General features: G+C 45.8%; 1 protein-coding gene across 3 annotated transcripts in view; it reads right to left on the bottom strand.

Annotated features, from left to right (window-relative positions):
* Positions 1 to 735: 735 nt before the first annotated feature.
* Positions 736 to 14,541, bottom strand: part of LOC124175416 — a 63,816-nt gene continuing 50,010 nt past the window's right edge. For 2 of the 3 annotated variants that reach the window (XM_046555654.1, XM_046555662.1), the window contains exons 4-8: positions 6,839 to 7,294; positions 3,559 to 3,765; positions 3,136 to 3,320; positions 2,577 to 3,050; positions 736 to 2,486 (exon numbers count right to left, since the gene is read on the bottom strand). In XM_046555654.1, coding sequence (XP_046411610.1) covers positions 1,284 to 2,486; positions 2,577 to 3,050; positions 3,136 to 3,320; positions 3,559 to 3,765; positions 6,839 to 7,294 — 2,525 coding nt within the window. In that variant the 3' untranslated portion in view covers positions 736 to 1,283. The remainder of the gene's footprint in view (positions 2,487 to 2,576; positions 3,051 to 3,135; positions 3,321 to 3,558; positions 3,766 to 6,838; positions 7,295 to 14,541) is intronic. The other variant, XM_046555671.1, reaches the window with a different exon arrangement.

Here is a 14,541-nt window from a genome sequence, read left to right as displayed (position 1 = left end):
CTATACCTACGTAACGCGTTATCATCGGCGATAGGCCCTTGATTGGACCGTTGCAGATCAAAACACCGACGAGGGTAGCCCCCCAGGCACCAATCATTTTTCGCAATTAAAAAGTTGCATTTTGTTGCTCCGTATAACCATTTTCTTTCAATGTAATAATCGTATTGCGGTGCAAGATAATTATTTCGCAAGAGATAGAAATCGAACGGCAAAAAGAAAAAAGAAAAGAAGAAGAATGAAGTTGGATCAACGTTACCTTTTTCCAAAAGTTGAGATACGGTAACTTCGCATTCGTTCGGGAATTTCAAATCTGTCCGAGGTTTCGTTTTCATTCGTTCGATGTTCCGCGTTTGACGAAAGGGTAAACGACTATTTTCATGTTCTGCTTCATTGTGATGCTTTGACAGACCACTTTCACCGGGAAAGCGGTGCAAAACTGCGTGGGCAGCATGGCAAGGAACTCTTGTTTCAGAGTCGGCTGATAAAACGTGCGTATATCTGATTGTCGGTCCGGTTACTGTAGTTGCGATTTGAGTTCTGTTGCATTGTATAAAAAATTGAACAGCGGGACTGATGGAAACAATAGTACAATTAACTTAGGAGTATGAAACTTAAATGAATAGCTTAACGATATAGTAAACTAAACTTAATCATACGGATGACGATGGATATGGTGTGGTTTTGCCGCCCTCCACGAGCGTGTGAATAATTGTGCTGCGCTTATGACGCTAAAGCTAATTTTCGTTTCTTGTATTCTGTTTTTATATAAATAGTACATTTGAGAAAATGGGGTTTTCCGATCTGGTCGAACACTAGATGTATGTCACAGGCAACTGAGATTAGATTAAACGAGCGTTGGAATGGCTAGCTATGCGGATAAATCTAGCGGGAATATTGCTTTTTTATTTCCATTGCAAGGATTCCGAGTTTACTGGATCAATAAAAGCAAATCTGTAGGATAGCTCTAGCCTTGAAACACTTGAACAACAGTTTTGAGTATATATAATATATATCATACAACATATATACTAATCAATATAATACGGAAAAATTCCACGTCAACTTTGATTGTTTCGTAAATTTTCAAATAACCGTTAATACAAAGCTCGTATAGATTAAAAAGAATAGTATTTACATAATTTTTACTCAAACACCATTCCAATTTCATGTGACAGGAAAGCAATGATACATTCCTGGACTGGTTGTTGCAAATATATAGTATCAAAACAAAAACAAAAGGAAGAAGAAACTAATCTCTCGTCTATAAAAACTGGCCGGCGTCTTTACACTAAACCAAAATCCGTGTGAACTGGCAGATCGCAGTTATTTGGCTTTTCCGCAGCCGCCATGTTCACCTCGACCAAGGTGTCGACGCTGTTGATTGAGCAGCCCTTGAGAATTTTCTGGGCAGCTAAACTGGTGAACTGTACCTGGAGGTCGCTCAAGCTCGGATACGGATAGAGGTCACCGCGACTCGGTGATTTCTTTAAATTGGGTTCAGAACCCTGAGGTACGCGCTGTTTGGAAGACTCCAAATTTTCGATATAAACGTTGTTGAACGAACCTCCAAAACCGTCGAAGGACTTTGTGGGTGACGGAGGGTTCGAGGCCAGATTGCTCTTGGAGCCCGGTCGCAGTAAATTTCTGTAGCTGAGTGCGTCCTTTGACAGAGAGAGACTCAATTTCCTAGAGTTGTTCATCGCGTCGTTCGTGTTCTTAGAAGTCGGTATTGTGGAGGGCGGGTTTTCGTTTGGGTGAACCAGTGAGATTTTTTCAATATGAGGTGAACCGTCGATTAAATGGGCCTGGCTGTTGTTAAGATGATTCGTTAGCTTTAGTTTGTTCGGAGGATCCTCGTCGACCTTCGGCTTGTTTTCCTTGTCGGATTCAGATGCTAACCTGACCTCCTTGTAGCCATAGAGGGAGGTTGGTCTCTCCAGTTTGATCGGCTTGTAACGCTGCTCGTCCACCTTCATCGACTTCAACTGCAAGTCCTCGTCGATTTTGGTTTTGTATAATTTCTCCTCCCCCATTTTGACGATTGTCGGCTTGTAGAACTTCTCGCCGACCGTTTCCTTCTCCTGCTTATCCTTCGCTGACGTTGACTCTTTGCCGGCGTTACTCTTGTTCAGTCCGTTCTCGAAGGTGATGACAGACCTCATCGGCGAGTTGTTTTGATGCACGTAGATCTTGGTACCAGGCGCCCCCGATATCGTGGTCGTTGTACTGGCATTCGAAGCCAACGTCACACTGCTCTGTACCCTTTCCTGGGGTGGACTTGTTGGGCTCAGATTCGTCGATAGCTGAAGTGTAATCGAATTCTGCGCCTCCTGCAACGGCGTGAGAGCTCCCTGCTGGATGATCTTGAGAGGTGACGACTTTGCCGGGAGTGTGGAACTTTTCATTGGCGAAGATGAAAGCTTGCCGCTCGATGTTGACTTTCCACTAGAGTGCGTCGAGTGACTCGACGAAGTCTTCTGGAGTACCTGAAACCATCACGTATGGCATAATCAATTGCTGAACGCGTGATCATCGCATCAACGCATTCGTCATCAGGGATCGCGCGTATTCCTTACCTTATGCTGTGGAGAACTATTTGAGGACTTCGTGCCACTTCCAGTTGAGTCGTGGCTGGGTCGTCGGGAGCTGTGACGAGTGCTAGATCTACCAAGAGTACCAGTTTTCCCAGGACTTCCATTTGAGGCTCTGACGGAACCGGAACTTCCTCCACTTCTGCTTGGCGACGAGTTCGCCGAATGTTTTCCCGTCTGTGTTTGGCCTCGGTTCTGATAAATGTCCTGCGCTCCACTCGGTGGCAGGACCGACGCTCTCGACGTGCACCGACTCAGGCTGGAACACTTCGATCTGGGCAAAGTCGAACAAGGTGATCGATGACGCCTCGAACTTCTGGGCGTCGAGTTTGCGAGCAGGCTGGATGAGTCACCGCTAGCTTGGCGCCGGTGGCGCCTTGGAAGCGTCGCTGATCGGGCGGAGCTGGAGTCATCCCAGACTTGAAAACTGGCCTGAGACTGGTCCAAGCCTTCCATCATCTATGAATATAAATTTAATCGTTGTATAAGAAAACAACACCCGTATAAATGCATGGCCAGTGAACTGGCCTGCTCTGATATTTACCGAAGGACTAGCTGCCCTGGTTTGGGTAGCGACGCTGTGCAGATGAACAACACGAGGGTTGAACCACTCTGTCGGTGGATACTGGGCACTGAAAGTCCCCATAAGCGGACTGCCCTTCCTGCGTGAGCTGCGTCGAAAGAGTCTCGACAGTAGTCCAATTTTCTCTGAAAATATGTTTGAGAAGCCTTAAAAAGAGAGCCGATCGTGTAGGAAAGTTAAGCGCCGAAGGATACTGGGAAGGGTTTGCTATCAGCTAAGGTGACTAGAAGCTCCGCGACCAACCAAGGTGTCATACAGGTTCAAAGGCAATTATACACAGGGCAATATAATGTAGAAAACTTGAAAAGCCAGTTTGGTATACGTTAAAAAATTGCAGAGTTTCACCACCCGTCACCAAATCAAACCCTTCCCAATGGGACTCACTCGTTGGACTGTGAGGGGTGCTGTCTGTGCTGGCGTACTCAGCACTCGAGGAGGTGTCGCTTCTGTCCGGTCTTCGCGGCAAGGATCGAGAACTGCCACTCCTGTGAAGGCGTCTGGCGGACCCCCAGAGACGTAGAGAATGCCTTCGCTCCAAGCGTCCAGGAACTGATCGACACCTGGCGAAGAGGACCTTGTCGTTAGGATTTCCTGAAAAAAAGAGGAGCGGTCAAGATCACTCGTCACTACGGACACCGCATTTTCGATTGACCCATTCACAGTGCAGCTATAAGAGGTTACGTTTTCACATTAGTAAGTACGAATGCATTATCTATGATTGCTGAGGGGCTGACCATTCTGAAACAAAATATACATACACCTGACATCGAGTCTTCGTGAATTCTAATTGCCACGTATTTCCAAATGAATTTACGTAAGTTTAAGTGCGTCTACGTAACTGCTTGACTTCATGAGAATTTTCACCAAGTACACACTTGGCTTCTATTATGATTAATACCTAACAGTTATTCGAGAAGGTGGATATCATTCGCGGATATCAGCCTCTGGGTGCCGCATCAACCCAGCGGCGGTAACTAACGGTAGAAGATGTCGTGACCAATAGCTAATGTACATCGTTGTGCTAAACGCTTTCCAAGCACACGGGTATCAGAGACTCGGGCACAGGCATCGAGCGAGACACACGTGAGATCAAGAGAGCACGGAACAATCGTGTCAGCGAACGTGAGCTCGGCACTGCCGATTCAAACGTAGATGCAGGAAAATCATGGAAATCTAGGACCTTTTGTACGGAGTATCGTATTGGTTAACGTCACTCTGTTCAATTTGCCGCCTCATAGTCAGTTAGGGTTTATACCTACCGCAGACTTTCATGGCTAGCCAGTAAATTCGTTGCTTCCAAGGCATGACCCAGATGTCACGTCGTTTCTTTGTGGAAACAAAAACGATGGTGAACGTAACGAAGTTTTATTTTTGGTGATTCGAGAAATATACGAGCAGCGTTTCAGGATTTCAGGACAGATCAATAACCTGAGAAAATGCAGTGTAAATACATAGTTCACATCATGCTCTTACGAAATTATATCTAAAAACGGGGAAACGAATCTTAATCAAACGGTGCTTGTGTGTTTTTTTTTTTTTTTTGTTTTAATTGAGGTCATGTTCACAGAGGATTGTTTTATTTATTGTGTTTTTACAGTTTTTCATTGAACTCGTAAAAATTTACGACACTGATCATGTTGCAAAAATGTTGTGACTAGGGCAATCATCCTTGAAGTTCTGAGTTTTGGGAAAACAATGTTTTTTGAATTGGGCATTTCTCTGGCAGACTATGTATATTGATGACGGACTTAACAAAATATTTAGATAAAGTTTGAGATTTCCTAAATATTTTCTCCGTTAAAACAAAATTCTAACAACACTGCAAAGCTGCTATACGTGATATGCGTTCCAATTTCATCTAGTTTGTAAAGTTTCTCCAAAGAACCCCGCAGAATCCTTATGGGAATTGGCTCTTGATCGAATTGGCTGAAATTTTAAGTATGTTGTGAAATACAGGCCTCGGAAAAGGGGTGCGCGGATTTTTTGTTATCTCTGGATTACCCGATTTTTACGAATTACAAAACTTCGAGGGGACTAAAATTTATACTAAACGACATACTAAAATTTCAGCCAATTCAACCGAGAGCCGATTCACATAAGGATTCTGCAGGGTCCTCCGTTGATTAGTTTTTACTCCATACGGACTTATCGCTATTCTGCGCTGCCTTTCAACTAAAGCAGTTAGTCGAAAGTGTACAATAACGCGAACGGGATCGTTCAAGTTGGTAAAAAACCGCAACAATTCAAAGAACCTATCCACGAATCTTGTGTAACTCCCGCTTTGCACTGAGATGAAAAAAACAACTCCTCGTCATAATGGGCAAATCTCGACATTGGACATTCCTATTAAAAGCACGACCAATCCAGACCTTGAATGGACCGAGGTATAATCTCAGTCTCTCTCTTATGTGTTAACAACCGCGTATTACGAACAAGTTCCATGGTCTGCGTACGTGCCCGTGAACAAGCGTTCGTCCTATCCTATCCATGCATAAGAAGCTGTCCGCATTGCGGTATGAAGATAGGCGCTCGAAGCGTGTGACGCTACGGGCGCTTTCTCGAGTAAAGTGGTGACTGTAGAGTATGCATGAGTGCACAAGTCGGGGCAAGGTTTCAGAGTTACTCGGGAAGGAGATACTTTTTCGTCCGCAAGTTGGGTATTTTCGCTTTCTTGTGTTTAATGCGCATCACAGCGCTCGGAAGAGAGTACATACAACAACAAATGGGCACGGAGATAAGAATTTAACAGGTGAACGTACGTCAACAGGAAGTTGTCATGAATGTCATGGACGTACATACTCGTGGCAAAATTCATATATGGCTTTATTGTTCAAGATACATTTCAAATTTAGAAACAACTTTTTCTCTTTCCGCATCTACCGATCCAGATTTTCGTTTGCTCGAAATCACATGTAGTGTCCAACAGTTTTCAGCCATTTTATAGCCGCCCACGTAACCAGGATACCATTACAAATGCTCGATTCTGCAACTTCAGGCGTAGAACTGCGGGGTTCAAATACCCGCCAAGGATACCACGTTACACTTCTTCGTGTTCAGATATAGATATAAACTGTTTAAGGTCGTGAACTCTTGTTTATTCGGCTGATTGTGGCCAAACATCTGACTGCAGTCCCACTCGTGGGATATTTCGTAATTTCGCTGCGTTTCTCTTCTACCGTACGTGACTTTTGTACCCGACCATTTACACTAATTTTCGTATGTTGATCTTACCGCATCTAACCTTCAAATCATCGTCAGCTCCTCAAAGGACAGTCTTTTCCTATCTGCTTATTGAATGATAAGTAATGCCATGTTCGCAAATTCTTCTCACCGGCGGTGAGGAATTTTTTTTTTTTTAACGATGTAACGACGCGCCGTTTCATATGGCAAGTAAAAATGCCGCAAACCGGTTATGCTGTTTAAAATAGCCAATGTTTCAGCGCTTTGCTACAACGGCAGCCCGACTTGGGCTACGTCTACCATGATCAACTAGCGCGATGTTGAACTAGAAATTTTCATTCACCTATGCGAAACGGAAAATCCGACATAATCAAACTGAAGTAGGTACATATATATTTATATCTGAATAAAGCTTTATAACTGCACGCAAAAGGAGAACTTGGGAGAAGAGGCGAAATTACGTAATTTTAGAAAGTCCGCATACCTCCACAGATTACGTCTGCCAAATTCGTCTGCACGGCCTGGTGGGTGACGTCACCGTCTCTCAAGGTCAGCATCTCGCCGTGAACCAGAGCCATAGCTTCGTCGTTGCTCATTAGCATCCCGCCTTGTCCTCTGGAACCGTGAACTTCCCTGGAGTTCCTCCTGGAACTCCCGGAGTCCCGCCTGAGCCGCCTGGTCTCGGGGGTGACGACAAAGTAGCCCTGAGAAGTGTGGTAAATTTTCCTCTCCTGCATCAGCTTGGCCAGCGCGTCGTAGACGAGATCGCGTCCAGGTCTTTGCATCGCCGGGAACGCGTTTCTCAGGGCTGTCCTAAGGGTGTCCAGGGTGGCCGCCTGCCGCTGGGACGTCAACTCGAGGATGGCCCAGCAAAGGGCTTCGGGAAGGGGCGTGAATTGGCCCTGCGACACGGGCGCGACTAAACAGTCCTCGATATCACCTGGAACAGAAGATGAAGAGAAGGTTTCATTATTAATACGGAACCTGGGGCGAGATTTTTGCTCGGTCGGTTTCCACCGCACGTTTCGTCCGTCTGCAGGAACTTGGCCTCATCCCTTCCGGAGCACGTGTCGAGACTCCCGGGATTCCCTGCCAACTTCTGATGACATTACAGAGCCACACGAGGAGAGTCCGGAGACTCGACTAGGAAGTCTGAACACGTTTGAGACTCTGAGCGAATCAATACGTAGCGAAAACACTGCGGTGTGCAGGATGTATGAAACACGACGTATTTATACACCTAAGCCATATCAGCTGCGGGGCGAATTCCGAATGGTTCTGTTCAATGAAAATCAAGTTTCCTTCGAGAATCAGTTGGACAATTAGCTCAGATGTCTTCGGACATTTGTATCTACCTTTCGTGCGTAGAATTTTGATCCCCGCAACTGTTGTTGGATTAATTGTTAATAACTCAAGTACAATGAGACGTTGGCGTTTTGGCATCGCGTGACGAATGGGTGAAATTCGTTTTTTCCATGTCTCTTACGATTATGTTGTATACATGTTGCATACGCATGTCGGATACGTAGGAGAGCAGCCGTGCGACTCTAGGCCTGACAAACCGCGCTGCAAGAAGACGGTGTGTGGCTGGGTATAATCCGGGCAGCGAAATCGTTAAATAAAACAAGACTACAAGCGCGCAATTACCAGGCCACAAGAGTTCCTACCAGGGCTCGCCTTCTTCCTAGCTCCTTAACATACGTAGTGAGTTGAAACGCAGCTTCTGGGAACACCGAGCTGCCAGCATGGACTTGTGCTTGCAGTCGACAGGCGCCGGTAGAACGCGGCTGTTGCGGCGTATGCGCGCCACCAGGACGTCTTAATTAATTATTACAGATCACGATTTATGGCGTGCGAATTGTTTCTGGGGTATAAGCCTGCCAGCGCATGCCACCGTTACGTTTTATACTTTCTAAGGACGTGCTAACAAGATCTCTGGGAACTTGTTACACCGCGCTGGTTACTCCGCAGCCTCGGCAATATCGCAAATCCATTAGATCTGACAAATGGTGCACCGCCGCAAGTGCAATAATTGGTTAGCTCTTGTCGTCGCGTTGCGCGGCGAGGCAGCCATTTGCATTCCCGAAAGAACTCGAGCCCTCCGAATACCAGCGTGACTGTCAGCTCGGCAAATGTTCGCCGCGTGCCGGAAAACGCTCGCGTGACAGTCAGCAAAAATTTGCTATGTGCCAACGTTGAGGTATTTCACACGGTGAGAAAGAGGAGAGAAGAGAAGGACAACGCAATCGTGGCTGCAAATTATCCGCGAGAATTCGTTCAAAGGCCAATCGTTTCTATTGGCTAACGTCGACTACGGGCAATTTTTCTCCGCGAACGAGGTTCCCAGAGATTCGGTTCATCTCGCCAACCGCCGCCCGACTTGCGTTCGAAATCGATAGTCGCTCTTTGGACGCATATCAAACGGTGAATTGGGGTGCGACTCACATCATGGCAACCGCGTGGCGCGGAGCGAACTGCGCCACCATCATGAAAAACACGTTCTCGTAACAGAGACCGTCAACCCCGCAAAGCCGAAATTGTTAAAACTCAGAACGTCGGCCACCCTTCGCAGTCTCTCCCTCAACTACGAACAGGTTTTAACTCCGACAATCCTGCGACGGTAGAATTTCCAATGCTTGAGGCTTAAGCGTGCTTACCATTAATAGGTGCACTTATGTCCCGTCAGGATCGTACGTTATTCCGCGGAAAACACGAGTCACGAAATATTGATTTCGTCATGCATCAGCGCAAACTTGTTACAAGTACAATATAAGTTGAGGGATTTTTATTTTTATTTATTTATTTATTATTTTTTTTTTTTTTGGAATGGGGGATTCGTGACTTTAACCCTCTCGATCGAGCTCGTCACGTTCATTCTGTTCGCTGTGCTATAAAAGACCTGCTACATAGTGCATATATCAGTCTGATCCACCCTTTAATTCTTTCCTTTTCACCCCTCGGGGCCGGTCGCGTTAACAAAGCCCGTCCAACAATCAGGTGGTCGATTCGTGTCCGGGAACGAAGCGCAGGGATCGACCCCTGGTATTTGGTCGACAGTATTACGACTAGACAAGTAATAAGTTCGGGTCGGAATCCAAGAATTGGATTCACTTGGGAGTGTTTTTTTATATCGAGCATTGTACGGCCGAGGGTCTTTGCACCCTTGCAATAAAAAAAAATTGATGCAAAAAATCTCATATCGGTGGAACGTAAATATACCCTGCGCCCGCAAAAGTAGAAGGAATTGCGATTATAATAAAGCGGTGTGGCGTGTCCCTCTGCACGCATCGCTCGTCGACGTGTCTTGAATTCTTATGCACTTTGTTCCGACTTAACTAGACGCTCGGAACTGTGGAGTCTGGATATTTCCAAGCACCAATATTCAAGAGAAGAGAAGTTAAAATAAAACGAATTACAATACGTGTATATAAATCCTCTATGGATACTCGAACTGCAATTAGTTTTTTCAAAGGCTGCGAACTGGGCAGGATGAGGTCCGCAAAGTCGAACCTCGTCAATCATGGATTTCTGTAAGTAGAGATATGGAATGCATCTAATTGATTCCCGACCAAGAGGTACTCAGCTATCCCTGGGGAAATATTAAAACGATATCCATAATTGAGCCTGCCCAGACCCTCAGCTTCGTCATTTGTTCGAGGGATCGGATTCCCAGTAAATGGTATTCGGCAGCGACACCTTGCCGCCGTTCAAGGTCGTCGGAATAACCGTGGCGCCAGAGGTGAAAGAGGCGGATCAGAGGCAGTTAACCAGAGAAACGAATGGGAGGAAATACTGCAGGGTAGCGAACGAGCTAACGAACGTACAAACATAGGGAGAGACGGACGCAGTTCTTTCCCACGAGAATCGGTACGGTGCACGGTATGCATGCACGCATGCATGCATGCATATGTGTACGCACATATGCGCAAGTAGGCATCGTGGCACCAAGGGAGTGGCTCGCCCACGCAGGCCGTTAGACAGCGTAAAAATAAGGAAACTAAAACAGGTGCTTTGTGCCTTTGCCTCTGACCAAGCCTATCGCGCGTGCAGCTCTTCGAGAGATTTTCTCAACCGAACAACCAAATCGAACCAATCCGCGCGCGGTATCGCGTGTCGGGTTGTAAAGCCGGGCAATATCTTGGTGCTAAGTTATGACGTCAAAGGAGTGATACGCCTGCTGAATGAAATCGACGAAGTAGTAAAGACGGGTGAAAAGGTGGACCGAGGGCCTGAATTGAGGAGAAAACGGTGCGCAGGTTGAGCACATTTTCATGGTTGGAACGTCACTCGAGTTTTGTATGAGTTACGACTTCCAGTGGTGCAACTCTCCTCGATTATACCCTGAACCGCGTTATACATCGCCAGATCACGTCAGTCTTCCTTTTGTTCTTCCCTACGCGCAGCTGTTTATCGTCTGAACTGACCTGATTTATCGCCCTCAAGTACAACCTTTGGGTGTCAGGCTCTTGGGAACATTTCATAACCATCTCGCCGAACGTCCGCTGGTTGTTCGAATCAATTGTTAGGCGTTGGCGTAATTGCCACGACGCTCTTATACTTCCAACCGTCCAGCTCGTCTCTTGGTAAATTATCCTTGACACGGTGTCATAAATTTAATAAAAACAAGATTCACTCCATTTTTGCGTGTACTGATCATCCCACGCACGTTTCTTTCACTTTTCACACTTTAAATTCATCATTTCCGGGTGCAGATCTAGATATCGAATGGTCACGATTCAGATTGACCGTGTACAGTCCTTCGAGTATTGTTGATTTGACGAATCAAAACTCCAAATGGTCAAATGGATCGTTATTGCAGATGTTTTCAAATTATTTTTGACAAATTTGTCAGATGCATTGAAAAAATTTTCCCCAGAAACTTCCGAAAATCGGTACCATTGGTAATTCAAACCATTCAACACGTATACAAAAGAGATTCGGAACAATGATTGACCTGAATTTGATTCGTTAGCAAATTCGAGCGGCACCGACGTTGCAGCATCTCGTGGTAGGCGGCCAAATATAAAGAACTGCGGCAAAAGTTGAACCCAATGGAATTTCGCTCGAAAGCCTTCCCACCCTCAGAAATTGACTCGGTACCTGGTTACAGATGGGAAAAATGGTGCCCGGCTAATGCAGGAGTACGTCTGCAGGTCCGCTGCGGACGGCTTCAGACTCGGTCGTGACTGTAAATCACTTTTCCTTTCGTAGTCCCGTCGCCGTATAACTGACAACAACCGGCCTTCGACATAGTTTTATGGATGCCACAACAGTACCGACCCACCTAAGAGAACAGTGTGTATGTAATCACGTAATGCGGTGCCGGTTGCAGCGGGATACGGCTGACGTGAAATCACGAAGAACTCGCGCCCGCCGAGAGCAACTGTCCGTCAGATTGTTCTGGTGCCTTATAATGTGCAGAGCCGGAATTCCGACGTTGCAAAACAGTCTATATACCATTCGTGGATCTGGCGCGTCGATCCAAACTCGCGCTAAAACCGTTTTCTAATCCTGCGGTGACGCGCCGATCGTGATCGTCGTTGTACAGATCGGGTTGACCGTATCTAAAGAGACACTTTACTGTCATGATTAAGGCCGACAGCCACCGATTGATAATGTCAATAATTTGTACCGCGGATTCAGCAACTTTTCAGGGAGTTATATCCCGGAAACTTTTCTTCTTGAGTCACTCTTGAACGACACGGCTGACGATGAAACAGATGAGCTTTTGCTAAACATTGCGGCGTTGAAGAGGAAAGTCGAGTTTTCAAATATCACACGAATCAATGCAAAAGGTCTTGTTTTTTATCTTCATAAGTAGGTATAATAATTAGATTCTTGATGCAGATTTTTTCGTATAGAATGCCAATTTCGCTGTTACAAATCTATAGGGCGTAGATACGTGTATTATACGCGTATATGTTTTTTCGAGCATTGAATTTAGAGTGGCAAAAAAGTGACTCCGATGCGTTATTTGACGAAGTTTTATTGAAACCAAACAAGCTGGAGTTCGCAAACGAAGCTCACTAAACAGCCTGAGAAGTTAGCCGCGTTTTGAGCTTGATCATTTCGAACCTCTACCAGATTTTATTCTCCAGCCAACACTGCCGTTTACCTTAAACTGTAGTAATCAAACTATCTGCGATGTAAGACTTATTTCTTAAAAAACAATAATTAATGTCCATTGTATTACGATTGTCCAGTGCATGTAGTAGCTGCGTTCTACAAAACGGTAGCTCATATGAACCAGCAGCATCGTACATCCGAGCTTCTCTGAAGCTCAAAGGTCTCCCTTGTGTGCAAAGTACAGTGATCCCAGTAACGTCCCATACAAGTAGAACAAATAATTTGAAGAAGAATTATCTAAGATCGAATCCTGCAAGTTCAATATTCTGCGACAGTGAAAACACTCGAGTCGCCACGAAAGAAAAACCAAAGACTCCATGGTGCGAGTCATTAATAGTGGCAACGAACGTGACTTTCCGGATTGAAAGTTCCCGCAAGTAAAACCATGCCGGGTTAGATTTACGCTCACAACTAAATAGATAAATATACGCACGGTGAGTTACGCTAGCGTCGATTCCGGAACGACGACACATACACGCAGACTCCGGTGGGAGGAGACCGTGTAACGTTTCAATCTAGCCCAGATCTCATACTTTCGTTGGACTGCTGCTTCCATCGAGGCAAAAAGCCTGCTCAACGCGGCAACGATAAAAGGCCACCATAATCCTTGGATAGTAAACCACATGCGCTAACGAGCTAGTCTGAAATCGAAACTAGGAACATTTTTGCCATTTCCGCGCTTTTCCTCTCTTGTACTTTCTCGCGTACTTTGCCTAACTTGCACGAAAACTTTTCAGAGATTTAAGTGTTCGCACCGGCTCAATCCCTCGGGCATTGAATTATTCAGGGAGAAGTTTACTCGTGTCGCGAGGACACTTTTTCCTCCCCATTCTAACGAAAAATTATCCAACTCAACCATTACCAAGTGTATAACAAGTACTTCACTGCATTACCATTCGAATCCTGCCATGAAAAAAACTCTTTACTAAGAAAATTTCCTTGCGTTTTTTGAATCCGTTTGCAGATAACTCAGAAATTTCGGGACAAGACGTGTTCTTATTTCCCCGATTTGATCCCACTCTAGAAGCGTTGACGGGGTAACAGAGCTGCAGCGATGAGCAGAAAAATCCTTGACACACCTGCGCCACATACGATCCGAACGATAAAATAACACGTTCAGCAAGTAGCCAGTCATTTTCCGAGATAGAAGCGCAAAGCCGAAGCCGAGAGATGGATATTTTTCTTAAACGAGTATAAATTCCATACGATTAGCGACGCTAGCTTTGGACTCAGCAGCGTTTATCGGTTAACTCATTACACGCTCTAATCACATATATTGCATGATAGTTATACCTAGCTCGGTTTACGAGATGAAGTTTTGAGTGTGCATATCCAGTTCTCCTCTTGCGGAGAATATGAAAGTGCGCAATCAAAATGATGTTGCAACTGTTAACGCGAACGAACGTGAGGAGTCAAAAGTTCATATTAAAATACCCCTGGAAAAGTCAACCGACCTGTGATGATTTTAAACAACCGCGCGATGCGCGCTGTTCTCCACACGCTGTTTAAGATTTCTCCGCATATCCGAGCCACAATGCATGCGCAGTCTTCGGACAAAATCGTGCAGACAAATATCTGCTCGGTAGAAATGTGCGCTGCGGTAGTTATGAGGCCCTGCTGATAGTAAAGACGAAGCAAAAAATGCGCGTAAGAGTTGGCCGACCACGATGGCGCACATGCGATGACGGGAAAGTCGAGTCGAGGAACAAGACGACCGGGAGGTTGACATTTTTTCATCCTTTCGTTACGCGATCATCGATACGGGGACAATGGAAGGACAGAGTGCCACGGTATAACTGAGCGATGAATAACTGCACGGTGCAGAGTGAATCTTAGTATCAACTTCCTGCGGGCGACGCGACGACTGCACGGTCCGACCTTTCGATCCGCAGAGAGTCTGAAACAGTCGGCGTGGTTTTATGCAAATCCGAGACGTGCTCTAGGATGTAAAGCAGCGTCTGTCATCTCGGCGAATGCCAACGCTGCAGCTTGAGCGGGAGCCGCCTTATGCACCCTTCCCTTCGGTACCTGTTACATGACGATATTGGCGAATCGCGCATC

Source organism: Neodiprion fabricii, chromosome 1, assembly GCF_021155785.1.
Source record: "Neodiprion fabricii isolate iyNeoFabr1 chromosome 1, iyNeoFabr1.1, whole genome shotgun sequence".
Classification (NCBI taxonomy): Eukaryota; Metazoa; Arthropoda; class Insecta; order Hymenoptera; family Diprionidae; genus Neodiprion; species Neodiprion fabricii.
The sequence above is the reverse complement of the archived record's forward strand: the minus strand, read 5'-3'. Positions and strand labels throughout refer to the sequence as shown.